General features: G+C 41.9%; 1 protein-coding gene across 2 annotated transcripts in view; it reads left to right on the top strand.

The window, feature by feature from the left end:
* Positions 1 to 12,499, top strand: part of furina (furin (paired basic amino acid cleaving enzyme) a) — a 114,064-nt gene extending 101,565 nt beyond the window's left edge. For both annotated transcript variants that reach the window (XM_083901191.1, XM_083901192.1), the window contains exons 13-16: positions 4,420 to 4,599; positions 4,711 to 4,835; positions 7,134 to 7,256; positions 11,560 to 12,499. In XM_083901191.1, coding sequence (XP_083757317.1) covers positions 4,420 to 4,599; positions 4,711 to 4,835; positions 7,134 to 7,256; positions 11,560 to 12,185 — 1,054 coding nt within the window. In that variant the 3' untranslated portion in view covers positions 12,186 to 12,499. The remainder of the gene's footprint in view (positions 1 to 4,419; positions 4,600 to 4,710; positions 4,836 to 7,133; positions 7,257 to 11,559) is intronic.
* The last annotated feature ends 858 nt before the right edge of the window (positions 12,500 to 13,357 follow it).

The following is a 13,357-nucleotide window of genomic DNA, read 5'->3' as shown; positions in this document are numbered from 1 at the left end:
GCGGCAGTGTCAACAACCTTATTATCATAACCACAGTGAGGTTATTTATCGAGCGTTAACCGACAGACTCACAGTATCTTACAGAGGAAAATGGAAAATTACTATAACCTTTATTTAAAGGTTAAATAAATTAAATTATTAAACCAGTATAGTTTCATGAAGAGTAAACAAATAAATATGGGATACTTGGCATCAGTATTGATTTAATACAATCCAAAAATCTATACAATTTTTGTTTTCCATTAAAAGTCACACTTTTATTCATCAAAAGAGTTGCAAAATGAATAGAAAATATAGTCCAGACATTGACAAGATCAGAAAAAATTATTTGTATTTCAAATAAAGAACCAGCAGAACTGTTTTCAGCTGTGCTATCATAATTGCACAAGGGTTTTCTAATAGCCTTCTAACGCGATTAGCAAACACAATGTACCATAAGAACACTGGAAATGGGCCTCTATACACCTATGTACATATTCCATTAAAAACCAGATGTTTGCAGCTAGAATAGTCGTTTACCACATTAACAATGTATAGAGTGTATTTCTGATTCATTTAATGTTATATTCATTGGAAAAAAAGTGCTATTCCTTCAAAAATAAGGACATTTCTAAGTTACCCCAAACTTTTGAACAGTAGTGTATATCGCATGCCTTACTGTGCACAGACTGTAAAAAGGTCATGGTGTGGGGCTGTTTATTTCTTCTTTATGGGAGAAGAATATTTGTCACACAGTCGGATAATTATGTCTTTGAAATAGCTAGATATGGCACAAACAACTTCAATAGTAAAAAAGGTCTAAAATTAGTTTGTGGTACATACTTAAAAGCAAATTACAGTTAAAAAAAAAGTATATATATATATATATCAAAACATAATGTCCTGATTACGATCTCGAGTGTCAGATTAGATCTGGTTTTTTTTAACGGAATGGAGATTAACAATCATATTAATGATCTTAATCCCCAAACCTGTCCTCCAGCTGCAGAGCTGTCCTCATGCACTGGCTGTCCGTCTCCCTCGTTCTCGTATCTGCAGCCTCACAGCAGGAGTCTGCTTCTCTTTATGTTCTTTCTTTTTTAATATCAGTCCGGAATATTGTGACTGAAAATCCTTTAAAATGCTGTGCAGCTCGCTTGTTAAGGCAAATAAAGACGTGGGACTGATGAGGGACAACTGAAGATAGAATAATTTACATCAAATATTCATCTAAAAGAAGAATTAAATTAAGTTAAAACTATACACCAGCAAGCGCTTGAGCCTCTTTTCCATTGGTGAATTCTTGTTCTTGGTGAATGGATACAAATTGCCTTCACTCTCAGGTCTGCAGTGACGCTGGTCATCTGCTCTGTGAAGTAAAGTGAAGTGGTGAAAGGGACAGATGTAAAAGTGTTGTGCGGTCGCTGTTGTTTTCTTCCCGTTTCCAGTTAATTGTGTGGTTTTAACTTCTTCATGGACAGAAAAATGGTAAAACTCAGTAAACACTTCCCACCTTCTGGTGAAAAAAAAAAAAAAATCAAAGGTGCAAAACATAAACACATTCAACAGAGCTGCAATTGCTCTTTTGTAAAAGCCCAAGTTTCTCCTTTGTTTTTAGATATATATTTTTTTATTGCAGTCTCATTTTACGTTCACTCGTGTCCCCTTGTGTCCGTCAGTGTTCCTGTGATGAATGAATTTGTCAATATGGATGCTCTATTTTTTTATTATTATTATTATTGCTTGCTAAAACAACCCTATCTTCACAAGCCATAAAAGTGATCTCAAGGTAAGGTAAAACATTTAAGCTGTATTTTGTTTTTATACGAGAGTTGCGTCAAAAAATATCAATTTGCTGATGTATCGCCGTCCTTCCTTGTGCAATATGATAACATCAGAGCAATTATCAATGTTTAAACTCATAAATGAAGACGCTCTCAAGTAAACGGTCCCTACCAGTGAGCTGGCTGAAGAAGAGGGAGTTTACAGCGGGATAACAGGTGGAGAAAGCTACTTTAAGAGATGCTCCATCCACGTTCAATACATAGACCTTATGACCTTTGACCTTTATCTATGTTGTGAATAAATAAAGAAATCCTGCACTTTTAAGTTTTCATGCCAACATTTTGTTTTCTTCAGTTAGATTAGTTTAATGTATCGCTGTATGATTGTCTTACAATATATTGATTATCACAGAATCGTTATATCGTGATATTATTGGTATCTTGGACCATATATCGTGTATCGTAAGAATAGCCCGTGATATGCAGTATTTAATAATTGTTGCATTTAGGGCTGAAACAATTGCTCAAATAATCAATTACTAAATTAATCACCAACTATTTTGATTTATGGGTTTGAGGTTTTTTTTTTCATTATTTAAACTTCTAAGGCTTTTGAACGGTTCAGCTTCTTAAATGTGTACGTTTTCCAGTTTCTTTGCTCCATATAACAAAGAAATCATTAAAACTGAATCATTTTGGTTTGTCATTTCTGACATTTTATGGACCAAACGATTACTCGATTCATTGGGAAAATGCTCGACAGATTTAGCGATGATGAAAATAATTGTTAGCTGCATCGCTATGACACAAAAAGTGAATATATATAAATATATACACATATACATGTATATATATATGTGTGTATATATATGTGTATATATGTATATATATATATGTATATGTGAATATATGTGTGTTAACTCTACTTTGTAGCCTGTCTCTCTCTGCCTCTGTTGTTCTGTGGTCAGCGCCACACATTTCGCTTCTCTCAGGCTTTAAATCACAGACGCCTGTGCTGCAGTTTTCAGCTGGCAATGATTTAAAAAGTCAGCAGCCATTTGTATAAATTTCCATTTCCCTCCTCCCATGTGTTTTGACTCTACCCAGAGCCACCACAACATGCACACTGCAGTAGCCTAACATGCACATGTTATAGTGACACGTTGTAGCTGATTTGCGTCATAATAGCCTGAGGCAAATTGCTGTAGTGCTGCAAATTTACATGGTTTTTTACATGTAAAGCTCTGTTTTCATGATTTTAATGCATGGGGAACAATTTGAGCTTCTCCAGCTCAGGCTGTCACAAGTCAAGTTCAAACGAATATCACATGACATGCTACCTGCACACACACACAAACATTAAGACATTTATTATCACTGTTGTTGCTTGATGTACGTAGACTAGGCCTATGCAGAACAAACGCTGAGTCGTAATCACCAGCGGTGTTGTGGACGCTGTCCACTGTCTCTCTCTCCGCTGTTGACGTGAGATTCCGTGCAGAATAACGAGCGAGTAAAGTAAAGCGAGCGAGAGCAAATGACGCCTGGGAAATGAAAATTCCAAAATCTCTGTTTCACCAAAGAAAATTACTGACTGACTTTGACCAAGATCCCAAGGACAATCACTTGTCCAGATGCAGAGTGTGCTGCAAATCTTAAGTCTCAAGTTTCCCCTCCCATCTTACGCTGTGTCAGCACATTCGGTCCTTGAATTTGAGGGAATTGTTCCTGGAAAGTTCCTGGAAAGACCGTTGAATTTGATGTCAACCAAAGTGTGGGAACCATGATTTATAGGTGGGTGGGCCAAGAGGGCATTCGAAGTGGATCCAAGGCCAAGCTGTGCTCACAGCGCCCTCTGGTGGACCATGTGATAATTACTTCAGAAGGTCAACTGCACTTCTGGGCTGTAACTTCAAGAACCCAGTATTCCAACTGTATAGCAAATATTCTACTCGAGCCTTCATGCATTCATGTGAAGCTTACAGATTTTTGGGGTTTTACTTTTTGCAGTATGTGATCCAGGGATTTTTGACGAGTGTCTGATTGACACCAACACTGTATCACAGACTTTCATAATCCTTGTCGTTGTAGATGTTTCTCAGCTCAAACACACCCGATTCAAATGAGTTATCAGGCTTTTGCAGAGTTCGATCATGAGCTGACCATTAGAACCAGGTGTGAAGGGCAGGGGGTCCACAGGACCAGGATTGAGAGACTCTGCTGAATTGTCTCTTAATGCTTAATCCAGGAGGAATTATGTCTGGGTGGGAAGAACATGAATGTAGTCCTCGCACCACGTCCTGTGTATAATTTGGACGCCTCAGCTCAGATTCACCTGAAGTACAGACCTTCATTTACGTCTCTCTGGAACGTTGTGGGATGTGTGTAATCTCCTAAGCGGATTTGAGGAGGGAGGGGATGCAACAAGACGAGGGTGCTTTACCTCCATAGAGGACGCTGATTCTACAGTAATCCTGTTCAAGGCTCCTCATCGATCACAGGCGCTCGAGCTCTGGCTACGGGCAAAACTCACTTATCTGGAGGAAGCTTAACCAGAGCTCAGAACAAGCCCCGCAACGATTTCACCCGCTCACGACCGACGCTCACCTCTGTCCTAATGTGTCTTTGTTGTGTGACTTTTCTCACCTTTTGACAGGAATATCGGCAGCCATTTGTCGATTAACATGAGCGTGGACGCCTGCACCGGCACAGACACTCACGTGACCTCATTAGAGCACGTGCAGGCTCGACTCACCCTGACATACAACCGCAGGGGATACCTGGCCATCCACCTCGTTAGTCCTGCCGGTACACGCTCCACACTGCTTCACCCCAGGTGCAAACACCACACAGACACACAGATATGCAGAAACTCTGCTGCTGCTGCTGTTGGTAAACACCGTCCATTAACTCTGCTGCTGGTTGTTGTTTTTTTTTCCCCCTGCAGACCTCATGACTATTCATCAGAAGGTTTTAACGACTGGGCTTTCATGACCACCCACTCCTGGGACGAGAACCCCAGGGGGGTGTGGAGGCTGGAGATTGAGAATGTGGCTGGAGCCAACGACTATGGTGAACATGATTTTACACTTTTTCTCGATAACTCTGCATGTTTTTGTGCTTGTTTGCAGAGTTTAGTTATTTATAGGTTTCATTTGAATTGTTTTCCTCTTTTATTTTAATCGTTTTCTCTGATTACTTTTCTGAGTCATCTTTCTATGTAAGAATAAAATGGACGTTGCATTCTGGGGTTTTTTTAAGCCCAGAAAGTGGGACAGCAGTAGCAGTTAGATTAGATTATATTTGACTTTATTGATCCCACACCAGGGACATTCAGTTATTACAGCAGCAGGGAGAGAAGACAAGTAGGATATAAAATAAGCACTATAAAATGTACAAATGTACAAAAATAGAATGTAGAATAGCAATACTATAAAAATAGTTTGAATGCTAGGCTGTGGGAAAAATAACCCTGATTACTCTCTTCGTGTTTAATGTCAGTGAACATGTCCCTTAAGACTCTCAATCACTAGTTTTAGCTCTTCAAGTCAAAATGTTGACATTTTTGAGGAAAAAAAAGATTATATAGCAGTGTGCAGCACGTATGAGTGGACATCAGTGTGATGGACAGTTGACAATTAACAAACTTCGAGGCTTTAAAACTGGAGTTAATTCTGCAGAGTGTAAAAGAAAATGTCCGTCACATGTCCAAAGACACTGAGGAAACCTCTAAAGCTGCAGTACGCAGGATCACTGGTTGTTAAATACTAACATTTAGGGATTGAGATTCTCTGTCCCAAGCTCCTCCCACCAGATTATCACAGACAAATGCATGCGTTTCATTTGTGACAGATAATCTGAGGCAGACTCTCCCATCGTTGAAAGGGGAGTTTTATTTCCTTTATCAAGCAATCATCTTTGACTTTTTCCCCTTTTCTTATGTTGATTTGTAGTGTAGGCACTTGTTGCTGATGCTGATTTACTCTAAAGAGACATATGCTGTGCATGCAGCTGCCAGTAGGGGGCGTCCTCTCTCTCACTTTTTGATTTGTCAGAGTCTCTCATCTCTGGAAACAGAGTTTAGAGGTGGATCAGAAGAAAAAGAAAGAGCTGTTGCCTATCTGAGCTTTAAAGTAGAGAATCTTCACATGAAGAACCATGAAACTGCTCAATAACCTAACGTACTTTATTTTTAAAATGGTGATTTTCAGTCCATTAAATTGCAAACTTAAAATAAAGGAAGACATTTCTTGTTTCAAATGTCCTTATTAGTCATATTTTGGCATTCACATACCGACTTAAAGTCTCGTCTCGACATTTTAGTCTTTTCTTAATAACAAAACAACAGAAAAGGATGATTATTTCAGTCCCATAATTACCTGGGGAAAAAGAATACACTTGCTGAAAGTGTCTAGTTTGCTGATTTAATGCCTATAAAACAAAGCCTGTTTAATGTCTGTGCCACAACACCAACAAACTGGTTTGATTTAAGATGCATAAAAATCAGCATCAGCTTATAAGAAGCTATCTTAACTTAACTTTGTGCTTAACCTTGACATGTCTCTTCAGATTGGTGGAGTTTTTCCCTCAATATGTTATTATGTCTGCAGGGTTTCTCGTCAGTTATAGTGAGATGTTTAGATTTTTGGTCAGTGATGTCGACCGAATATTGCAAAATGTCGTCGGCTCTCCGGTTGTTCTTGCTCCATGTTGCTTCATGTAGCAGCCACAAGGTGGCAGCATCAGCACATACCGGATATAAATCTGCGGCAGATAAACTGATTTTCGGAATATTTGGAGCTGGATTATCTGACGAAAATAGATATTTTTTTAGTCTAGTTTTTTTCTTAATCTTGATCGGTGTTTCAGGACATTGGTGTCGTCTTGTCATCGTCTCGTTTTAGAATGAATGAAATGAACACTGGTTGATTCTATTAACAATGATCATGGATGGATGAACTGGAAGAAGGAGATTTCTGGATTATTTGTAGGTCACTGTGAATTTTCCAACAACAAAAAAACCCTCCTCCTGACAACAGATGCTGATAAATACTTCACTCTTCCCTCTTTAAATAAGGTGATTTACTAAAGTGGAAGTTCTTGAATGCTCTTCATTCTATTTCCTGAGAGATGAGCACTTTAAGACATGAGAGAATTCCCCGACATCTCGAAAATTGCACGTCATTTCAGAGTCATTTTCCGTCACTTAGTGTAGAAAATCTTAAGAGTCGACAATGAGCCCTGGATCCATTTGCCAAATTCATCCCAGGAAGTCTTGCCGCCTCTGACAGACCTACTTATTTTTCTCCCCACCGGTTAATTTCAGTGTGTCATCCTCTTCTTCTTCTTCTTCTTTGTCTCTTCACACAGGAACTCTGACCCAGTTCACTCTGGTGCTGTACGGCACCGGCTCAGCGTCTCCGAGCACGACTGAAAAGCCGCAGACTGTTACCAGCAGCTGTAAGACCCTGGACCTGAGGCAGATGTGCATCGGTAAGAACGGCCAAACATCACTTGTCTCCAGTTTGGTCCTCGCAGGAAGTGGCTGTCACCGCCGCTGAGGAATGGTGGTGTAATTGCAGTGTCACGTCGAGATGTGATAAGTGAAGTAGCGAGCGCGGGCCGAGGTGAACGGGATGACACATTATCCCATATGTGCTCAGCTGCATCCGTCAGCATGAAGTCTCTCACCGTCGACTGTGGGCTGAGCTATTTTTAAAAGTCGCTCTCGTGTCATGAGCTAATGGTACGTTTCAAACGTGAGCCGGAAATCGCAAATTTACCAGTTCCCAGTCGCGAAGTTTGAACAGGGACACGCCCCCTCATGTTGGAACTCACAAACTCTTGCTGCTCTGTTTCCCGTGTAAAAGCCTCATTATTATCACACTCTGTTCCAGTTCCTGACTTCTGATGTACACTACCGTTCAACAGTTTGGGCTCACCTATACAATGTTCTCCATTAAAAGTCACACTTTTATTCATCAAAAGAGTTGCAAAATGAACAGAAAATATAGTCAAAACATTGATAAGATATGATTTTTATTCAAAATAATAATTTTTCCCTTCAAACTTTGCTTTCGTCAAAGAACCAGCAAAACTGTTTTCAGCTGTGCTAACATCATTGCACAAGGGTTTTCAAGGGTTTTCTAATCATCCAATAGCCTTCTAACGCCATTAGCAAACACACTGTACCATTAGAACACGGGAAATGGGCCTCTATACATATTACATTAAAAACGTTTGCAACTAGAATAGTCGTTTACCACATTATCACAGCTGCCTTGGCGGAGGTCTGTGCTCTTTGAGTGCTTTTCCAGTTTGTCCTTGTGTTCATTCCATATATGGCTACTTCCCGGTCGGCTTCAGCGAGGATGTGCCTTTATCGTATTCACAGTCTGTCGCAGAAGTAGTCGATTAAAATCTCCAGAGTTCCAGATAAAGAAAAGCAAATTCCATATAATTTCAATTGAATTATGTGCAATGGTGTCTTGAGTGTCGTCAACAACTGACGTTTAAATCCAATTAAGTTTAATGAAATAGTATTTAGTCAATTTTAACATTTCTCCTCATCTTTCCCTGAGGTTTATGACTATATGCTTTACTTTGACAAAGCCTCAATAGACTTTTAATTATTGCTTTTTACTCGGCTAAATGTCAGGATTCTTAAGTTTGAAGTTGTGCGTCTGTCAGTCCTGCAAATATTTCACAATAAAAGCCTTGTGTTAAAAAAAAAAAAAAAAAAAAAAAAAAGACTGGATTCAAGTAATCTTTTCTTCTTTGAAACTGGAACAGGACGAGTCGTGTTTGACAGATAGAGACGCTGAAGATAATGTGCTGTGAAATACACGCAGCTCGTGGTTAAAAATAGACGAGAGCTCCGGTCTCGGTGGTTTTAGACGCACCTGAAAGACATTTGTAACGCGAGCGCTGCAGCTTTACCGTAATGAAAAGATACAACATGAGCTCCTGCTCATGCAAACACTGTGGCCCCAATTCATGACGTCGGCTGAGTGTCACTGTGTGGTAATTTACACAGAGCGTAAAAGCTCAAATGCAGTGATTTTATCCCTTCATCATTGATTCATGGCAGACGTCTCAAACAGCCGCTGAACATAAATCTATGAGGGAGTTGTTTGTGAAACATCTGATATCTACAGTTATCATAGTGGAATTTCGTGATCACATTTTTGGCTCCTATGAGTAGTTTTCCCTTTTTTAAAAGTTCTTCACTCGACCGGCCCCCTACTGGCCAGACTAGGTGCTCTGTGGCCCCACGGTCATTTGAGTTTCAGACCCCTGGTTCTTGATAATAACTCTGTGTATCTGGGTAAGATGTCCGTGCAAAAGTGATGTAAACGCAGGTGTTGTTTTTGTTTGTCTTTGCAGGAAAAAAGTTTTGACCTTTACCGTGTTGACTTCAGAATGAAAATTATAATTCTTTACTGTCAAAAACAAAAGCGTATGTTATTATAAAGACTGAAAATAGTGTTGTTTTTGTCAGTTAAGCCAAAAAAAAACCTTCCCTTTTCCAGCTTTAATAGAATTGACTAAATATAAAGCACTGGTATGTAACTTGCGTGACCTCAGCTTTAGTTTTGAACGTCCTCTGCATGATTGAGTCTTGAGTCTTGGCTCTGTTCTAAAGTTAACACAGTTGTTCCTGGTGACTCAGCAGAATTAAACAGAACATGCAGGAGCGGAGGTTCAGGTGCAGACGTTCTCTCCTCCTTGTTTTAAGTAAAAAAATGCTGATATTTTGCGTGTTTTTTGTTGTTGTTTTATTTTAAAGTTGTTTAGTGTCCACACTGCAATATCACACAGGTGAAGTCTGAAATAGTGACAGTCTGACCCCTACAGGCCATCGGGAGTATGTGCATTCTGACAGACGACATGTAGAGTCATTCAAGGGTGAATTATCATATTTTTGTGATTATCCAGCGGCACACAGTGTCTTCTGACTCACAGCTATGGTTATTTAGGTTTAAAAACAAGTTCATAAACCCCCACCCCCACTGCCCCCCCCCGCAAGTAAATGAATTTTTCCTCCTTCTGTTGACTTACTCTCATGTTCTCACCTCTGTTAACCCCACCCCTCCGGCACCCGCACTCAGTTAATTGCCATCATAAGCATCTGGACCTGCTGTATAACAACAGCAAGGATGTGTGCACTTAAGATGTCTGAGAGTGTGAACTGCAGAGCATTTTCATCATCATAATTATCCTCTGTGGCCACGAGTGGAAATGGCCGCTTAACTTAAGACGTCTGACAAGACGAGTGCAGTCGTCTCTCTTGACTCTGTCAATAGCCGTGTTTACAAATGTACAATTCCACCGTTTACGGGGACACAAAAGTGAAATGATATGATTGTGGTGTGTGGACGGTTTTGACAGAAGAAGAAGATTCACTTCTGCTTCTGTAGTAAACGAACGCTGCACGTGTCTGCTCGTCCCCTCGCCGTCCACCGTCTGTCTCATCGTCTTCCTCGTCCACATATGTTTATTATCCTTTTTTTCTGACATATATATTATACATATATATTAGGGGTGGGAAAAATAATCGATTCTTCGATGCATAGCGGTTCTCCCTAGAACGATTCCGAATCGATGCGGATAAGTTAATAATCGGAATTAAAAAAAAAAAAAAAAAAATGACTTCGCCTGCTGCAACATTCTGTTCGCTTTGCTCGCTGCAGAGCCAGGGTTTCCCCCAGTGTATTATAAGCCTAGCGGGCCGCCAGGCTTTGCGTTGCTTGTTTATTTATTTAAAATAGATTTTTTTATACACCTCAGCTTTTTCTATACCGGGGAACTAGAGCGCACGTTACCCCATGTAATCCGCGCAGCGCACGCTTGTCCAGGTGCCGATTGAAACCCAAGTCACACTATCAAGTGCGTCATTATTACGTTTACATCGTTCTTGTCAATAAAGATATTATATTTAGGGATGCATCGATAATTCGGCGGTCGAAACACAGCGAGTTCCCTGTGGAACAGCGCCTGTTAAACGCTGGAAAGTCTCTGCGCAAAAGTGAAACTTGGCTGCGTGCGGCACAGATTATGAACTCCCCGCGACATTCACTTCCCAGCAGAGAACATTCTCTCTCTTTGAGCAGTTAACTAAAGACATCAGCTCATCTGATGCATCTGTTATTCCCTTAATTACAGCGTTAAATCGTCTTCTTTCACAAAGATTAAGACCACGAAGTGAAAACGATGAAAAGTGCGCTCTGCTCTTCAGAGTCTGTCACCACTCAGTTTCACTCAGATCACCTGCACTTCATCACGACTGTACTCCACCCTCGTCATAAAGATCATTATTTTTATGTGGGGATAAAACACGTAGAGAAATGATCCAGTCTGCTTTGGATCAAATCAAAATCAAATTAGCGCTTGGAGACGCAGGAGCGACGAACGGCCCAGGAGAGGGAGAAGAGAACAGCGCAGGGGCGGTGCGCAGAAATAAAAGGGCTGTCTGCACCAGATGAGCCAGATGAGGGGGCACTACCACTTTTCTATTTATGTTGCTTTATCTTACTTTTAAATGAGTAGCAAAGTATTAAAGTAAAAAATTGTTGCATCGAGATGCATCGATAATCGGTTTAGAATCGAATCGTTGACCTCTGAATCGTAATCGAATCGAATCCTGAGGTGCCAAGAGATTCCCACCCCTAATATATACGTATGTATGTGTATCAAGTGTCTGATGTGATGTCTCGGCTGTCTCTACAGGAAACCTGCTTCTCTGTCCGCGTTCTTGTGACTGTGTTTAACTTAACTTTCTGTCTCTGTGTCACAGAGTGCGACACAGGCTACTCGCTCTTCCGGGAGAGCTGTGTGAAAGAATGTCCGGCAGGCTTCTCCGTGGGCTCCAAACCCCTCAACTACACCGTGGGCAACTTCATATCGCCATCTTCCGTCCCGGCCTGCCTTCCCTGCCCGCCGCCCTGCCTGACCTGCAGCAAGCTCAGCCCTCACTCCTGCCTGTCCTGTCCTCCTCACAGCTTCCTGGACCCCATATCTGGCACCTGCGTGCACCTCAACCAGTACCCACGGCAGTCACCGGGCACCTTCATGACCAGCCAGGGTAACTCGGTGGTGCCGGCGCAGCCCGGCTCGCAGCTGCCGCTCACCGTCGCCGTGCTCAGCTGCGTGGCCATCATCGCCACCTTCGCCGGCGTCTTCCTGCTGCTGCAGCTGCGCTCGGGCGCCGTCATCAAGCTGCCGTCTCTGGAGGCGGGCGGCGGCCTGAGCGGCCTGAGCGGCCTGGGCGGCACCTTCAGCCTCGGGGGAAGCAGGGTGGTGTCGTACCGCGGCATCCCGACAGTGTGGGGGGAAGACGGCATAAACACAGACTCGGAAAACGAAGAGTTTGACGTCCACAATGAGAGGACTGCCTTTATCAAAACACAAAGTGCTCTTTAATGCCTCCCCCACATCCCTTCCTTTTTCTCCGGCTTTTAAAAACCTGTCAGCTCCCCGCTCTCCTGATAGTTCCAGCTGTAACTGGGGTAACTGTCTCTTCAGAGTCTTTTCCGGTTTTACCACTCATCCCCTCTTCTTCTTCTTCTTTTTTTTTTCTTCTTCTTTTCCCACTGGGTCTTCGGCTGATCCTTGTTTCAGGATCTCGTCTTCCACTCTGCTGTGGGAGGCCTGATGAGAAGCTGCTGTGCTGGGATGGCCCGAGCTTTGCTTTGTTCACACTTCGCCGCATTTCTATTAAAACTCTCTCTCTGTCTCTCTCTCTCCTTCCCTGTTGCCCTCGGTCAGCACCAGTTGTCTGTGCAGAGTCCATTTTCCCCCTCAAGCTCCTTTCTTTTGTTACAGTAAACGAATGATTATTATTCACTTTCTTTTCTATTTCTCTCATTCCATCAGTCGCTGTGCAGTAGCCAGACGAGATTGCTGAACGTGAAAAGCAGAGGTGTGTGTGTGTGTGTGTGTGTGTGTGTGTGTGTGTGTGTGTGTGTGTGTGTGTGTGTGTGTGTGTGTGTGTGTGTGTGTGTGCGTGTGCGTGTGCGTGTGCGTGTGCGTGTGCGTGTGCGTGTGCGTGTGCGTGTGCGTGTGCGTGTGCGCGTGCGCGTGCGCGTGCGCGTGCGCGTGCGCGTGCGTGTGTGTGTGTGTGTGTGTGTGTGAGAGAATGAGAGCATTATGTAAATCTGAGTAGTGTCGGTCGTGCCCTTTACAGAGAAGCGAAAGCCGTCACTTGTACCACTCTGACTAAAAATCTGCGACATAAGGTGTGTTACCAGAAATTAGATTGTTCCATTTGCGTGTCAAAAAACATACGCAAACAAAAAACAACTAGAAAATTAGGAAAAAGTCTCGAAATATCGCATTAAAGTTTTTCCATTTTGTTGATAAAAGGTCGACAGATTTGGTGACAGTTGGTGAAAATGTGCGTAAACGGCACAGGGAAGATAACGACAACTTCCATGTAGTGCATTTTGAGACTTTTGTACCACCTACTGGTGATCCTGGTGAACAGCAGTCAATGGAAACCTCAATAAGTGCTCGCTTTCTTTGACCGAATCTTTGAAAATTCGGTCAAAATCTGCGATACATTTGAAACGGATTCTCCCCAAAGTTGTCGTTTT

This window comes from Microchirus variegatus, assembly GCF_963457635.1.
Source record: "Microchirus variegatus genome assembly, chromosome: 14".
NCBI classification, from domain to species: Eukaryota; Metazoa; Chordata; class Actinopteri; order Pleuronectiformes; family Soleidae; genus Microchirus; species Microchirus variegatus.
This window is presented reverse-complemented; position numbering and strand designations above follow the sequence as displayed.